General features: G+C 40.9%; 1 protein-coding gene across 5 annotated transcripts in view; it reads left to right on the plus strand.

Annotated features, from left to right (window-relative positions):
* The window catches only part of sema5a (sema domain, seven thrombospondin repeats (type 1 and type 1-like), transmembrane domain (TM) and short cytoplasmic domain, (semaphorin) 5A), a 169,902-nt gene that overhangs the window by 112,244 nt on the left and 52,658 nt on the right, over positions 1-5,000 (plus strand). For all 5 annotated transcript variants that reach the window (XR_013804388.1, XM_079661723.1, XM_079661724.1 and 2 more), the window contains exon 15: positions 2,929-3,076. Coding sequence is in view for 4 of the 5 variants with exons in the window: in XM_079661723.1 (XP_079517849.1) it covers positions 2,929-3,076 (148 nt within the window). In the remaining variant the exon portion in view is untranslated. The remainder of the gene's footprint in view (positions 1-2,928; positions 3,077-5,000) is intronic.

A 5,000-nucleotide genomic window follows, 5' to 3' on the forward strand; every position in this document is an offset into this window, starting at 1 on the left:
CTGTTAAACAACTGAACTGCTGAAACTATTTCATAACATCCATCTGCTACTTAGTCATTATGTATCTATTATCTAATACATCATTCCAATAACTTGTAGACTCGTATTCCACTATTCCACTTTCTTTTCTTAATTTTTTTTTTAAAAACTATTTTTCTTTTTGTATTACTTTTAAGTATATTTTAATATTGTTTTAATATTGTCTGCTTATCTGTATTATTGTGTTGTATTGTTGGAGAAGCCTGTGACGACATTACTCTGTAGCTATGTTAGTTTGACAGTAAAGAACCTTGAACCTTGAATAAAACTAGGCAAGGCAAGTTTGTTTAAGATCAGCACATTTTTATCAGCGCAGCAGTTCCAAGTGTGTTACAAAAGCACAAAGATAACATTTTAATACATTTTAAAACTGTCAAAAGCCATAAGAATACAAATGAACAGAAATGTAAGAATATAAGTAACATTGCAGTGTGAGGTGTGAACAGATGTTACTGTTGTACTATTCAATGCTATGGTTCATAAATAATTTTCTAAACTCTAAAAGTCAAACCAGGATTAGTTCTTAATATTTTTCACAAAGCAAGTTTAAAGGTGTCTGAATTGTATTTAACAGACACATTAGGATCATTCTCTTAAATGTAACTTATAAAGAAAGAAGGAATTGGAGTTCATTTAAAGGAGCCGACTAACACAATTCTACCCAGTTCCTAATACTTCAGCAGCGTCCGTAAGCGGCCCGTTATTATTATTTTAAGATAAAGCAAATGTTTTCAAAGCGGCCGTGCACGACAGCGCTGTGGGCTTAAATCTGGCGGCTTAATGCCTTCATTTGTGAACCTTCTGTTGGCTTTTCCCTCAGCATCGTCCACTCTGCTGACTCAGCCTGAAGCGAGTAATTAGGAGCGTGTTAGTCTCATCAGCTCGGGGTGTCTTTAGAGTCAACTTAAAACGGATAAGCAGGAGACAATCTGTGATTAAAATGTGTGTGATGATGATTTGGAAATCCGCTTCACATTGATCGCAGCAGTTTTCATTGTGCTGTGTTGTACTAGGGTATTCTGTATGTGAGTGTGTGTGTGTGTGTGTGTGTGTGTGTGTGTGTGTGTGTGTGTGTGTGTGTGTGTGTGTGTGTGTGTGTGTGTGTGTGTGTGTGTGTGTGTGTGCGTGCGTGCGTGCGTGCGTGCGTGCGTGCGTGCGTGCGTGCGTGCGTGCGTGCGTGCGTGCGTGTTTTGCTCAGGCTTGTGCAAGATTGTAATCCACACACTCTTACTTCTCCACTCTTCTCTTTCCCCGCTGTATTATCCCGCTACTAGCTTGCAGATTAGTGAAAGTGGGAAACGAACACACTGCTCTGAGGGTTTTTACACCCGGGGTAAACAGCATGTAGCTTTTGATATTTGTCATGAACAATAGCAGAGTGTTTGGGAGCAGAACAATGGAAATACCCCACCTGAGCCTCTGGAGGAAGGGTGTAAAGTTTAAGCTATTTGAGCACGAGAAGACTCCAAAGACTCTCATGTGCCAAAACAAAACAAAACAGCAATAAAAGCAATTTTATAGTATGCGTAGACGTTGTAAAATAAATGATATGGCTCTAATAAGGCTGGCAATCCTCTGTCGTTATTGTCTAAGGAGGACTGAGTAATTAAGTATTTTAGATTTCGCAGTAACCCTGTCTTGTAAAACGATGTAATTACAGATGATGCATGCATCTGTGTGGCTTTTTTAATAGGCTGCATCAATGAATTATGCAATATGCATATTCATTAACATTTGAAATGGGATTTTCTTACTTGTTATGCCACAGTGGTCATTATGCTGGGCACAGAAACACCGCAGGCGGGTTCATGTGCAGGACTCGGTCAGATGTTCAGCGAGGCCACATCAAACTGATATGTTGAGTTATTTTTAGGAGTAAAGTTTACATGCCTTTGCAGACATCCTTGTCTTGTGGTATGAACTCTTTGTAGCTATTTGCAGTCAGAGGCGGGCTTTCAAAAGTGTGGTGACATCTGCAGTGCCCTTCACATTTAATTTGAGTTCGCTGTCAGATAAAGTCGCTGTTTCCCAGAGAGCACTGAGATCCAGTTATACAAACATGAAGTCAAATATGAAACTGAAACGTATCTCATAGCAACTAATCTCAGCTGTTTTGTGACTAAAATACACAAATAGTAACTTAAAGATTCACTTGTTTCCATTTTTTTATAATAAGAATGGATGAAAACAGATACCAGTTGATTTTATATACTTAACCACCATATTTAGCACGTACGGTATATCCAGGTTTTGAACAAAAATAGCTGATATATTGTGTTCCCAAATGATCAGTATGCCTTTCTGTTTTTATTTCTGAAGTCGACGGCATTAAGGCAGTGTTTGTAATCAGTGGAAAGGTTTTGATGGTTAGTTCTTTTTTTATATCTGTTTATTATTCAGTCTTTGTTTTTGAAACTCCAAACAAGAATTGGTGATTGTTGAAACAAGACTAAAAAACACAGATTTGAATCAGAGTGCGTTTTGTGATTAATGGAGGCTGGTGGCTTTGGGGAGATGATATTGATTGTATGTTTTGTACATTAATATATTGATATCATTGTATAAATCCCTTAGATGTTGTTGATTATATGTTAAATTCAACGTGTCACCAATTATAACCTTTCCCACTTACTTATTCCTGCATTTTTCTTGCACCATTTTGTCCCTTGCACTATTTTCCCGCCTTTTTTTGACCTTCAGTATATTGTACTTTTGGAAGAGCCTGGGACTTTAATCATTTAATTGTAAACATCTAAGTTGTAGCTATTGTATATGGCAATAAAGCTTTAGAATTTGAAGACATGAGTCACATGTTAGTGGGTTTTTTTCCAGCGGGAGAAGGGGCTTTTTCAAGTTCCCTAATGATCTTTTCTTCTCCCCCTCCTTCAGGTACTGTAACGAACACCTGCCCTGCCCCACCCATGTCTACTGGTCGGCCTGGTCTGCGTGGGACCGCTGCACCCAGCCCTGCGGCGGAGGTATCCAATCACGACGCAGGACCTGTGAGAACGGCGACGAGTGTCCCGGGTGTGGTCAGGTATGTCACGAAAACCCACAAAAACCCCCTCACACGCACCCAATCTCATCCGCCGCCACCCCCCCTCATTGTTCAGGAACTCAGCCGCAGACATTTGATGTGACGAGCGCTGATGAAATGCAACATCTAACACCACCAAATCCCCCGGCTACATTTACTCAGTGGCAGCAGCCATCAGATTTATTATTACCGAGACATATTTAATGCCACACACACAGTAATCACTCACATATGAATAGGCTTTATTTCTGCACAAAAGCTGCCTGGATGATGCAAGGAAGTGTTGAAATACGAGCGCTCTTCTCCATGACAGAATTATGTGATGCCCGGGTTATTTCTGGTGCTATTTCCACACATCTGCAATCCTGGTAAAAATATAGCGAGAATGAACCCGATAGCTGCTGCTGCTTCTTGTGTCTCTCTCTGAAGAAGGATTAAGGAATATGGGTCAGGGTCTTGTGGATGCACAGATCCCTGAAGTGTGTTTTTGTTGGTTTGTCTGCGGTCTTTCTTCACAATTTCTGGCATAAAATGAGATTTTTGGATGCTGTAAAGAAAACAGATGATCCTTAATCCTAGCTCTTTTAATTGTGTGGTTCAGATGTAAGGCCTGTTCCCCAGTATACATCCAATAAATGGGTAGATAACTGCATTTTCAGAAAGATATATTCCTTAACGTGTTAAACCCCACGGACCCGAAAAAGCTACATCTGCTAGCAACTGTGTTATCTCTGAAGTGTAATTAGCCGCGTTCACACCGGAGTACTTTTTCCACTTTAGTTCCGATATAGTTCCGAAATGTCGCGTTCACACCAAAAAGAGCCGGAACTAAAATTAGTTCATGAGAACCTTTTTACCCCCTTTTCCGTCCCTGCTAGAGAGCAGGGACTCTCATGCGGCTCTCTTGTGAGAAAAGAGCTATATTTCTGATTGGCTGGGCGGATAGCAAACCACGCCCCGTAAAACAAAAAAAAAGTGTTGTGAAGCCACCATTTTATTATCCTCGCATTAGCATTATTAGCATTAGCCCAGCGCAGAAACGCAGAGAGACTAACTTATGGCAACACAAAATAAAACATGGGAGCGGTGGAGATGAGGAGGTGTCGGCGTTCTGGTGATTTACTCTGAAGGCTTCAGTAGAAGCTGCTGGGAGTCCCAGCAGCTTCTACTGAAGCCAGTCCCCAACTCCGGGGACTTCCGGCCGGGGACTTCGGGTGGCAGTATACGCCGTGAAGTTGTTTGTGGCCTGCCAGTAAACCCAAAGCAGAAGAAGAAGAAGTGACGTCAACGGCTTCATTTGGCTAATCCACCCCCAGGGACTTATTCCGGTGTGAACGCGATCAGTTCATACCGGAACTTGAACATGAACCTTTGTGGGAAAAGTACTGCGGTGTGAAAGCGCCTATATATGAAACTATTAATGGTCCATACCCGCCTGACGGGAAGAAACTCAGCTAACTGACGATACGAAAAAACACAATTTCAAATCCATGACATTAATTAGGTCTTACCTTGGCTGTTTTGTTTTGTGTAAAAAGATTAGCAGTCCGTGGCTTCAGCTGCCGGTCATGCAGTTTACGCATAGCTTCCCCCTCCCCTATCGCAATTCACATCCGTAGAAAACCCGAAGTGATACAAATACACGGCTGATGGGAAATCAACATTAATAAATACATATCTAGACCTTAGAGAATACTTATAGCAAGCCCTTCATCAATGTAAACATGCATACGTTACATTCATTAGGTCCTTATAAATAGATCCAGGCCCTGAGCACTCAAATGTGCCTACAGTATGTAGCATGTTTTATTTGTAGATGAGCCCTACTGTACATAACATATACAATAACTTGATATAATATATTCAGCACCATCCACAATACTAAACAATATATACATCTATAAGACGTTAGGTCCTCAACAAA

This window comes from Notothenia rossii (genome assembly GCF_949606895.1).
Source record: "Notothenia rossii genome assembly, chromosome: 12".
In the NCBI taxonomy this organism is placed as follows: domain Eukaryota; kingdom Metazoa; phylum Chordata; class Actinopteri; order Perciformes; family Nototheniidae; genus Notothenia; species Notothenia rossii.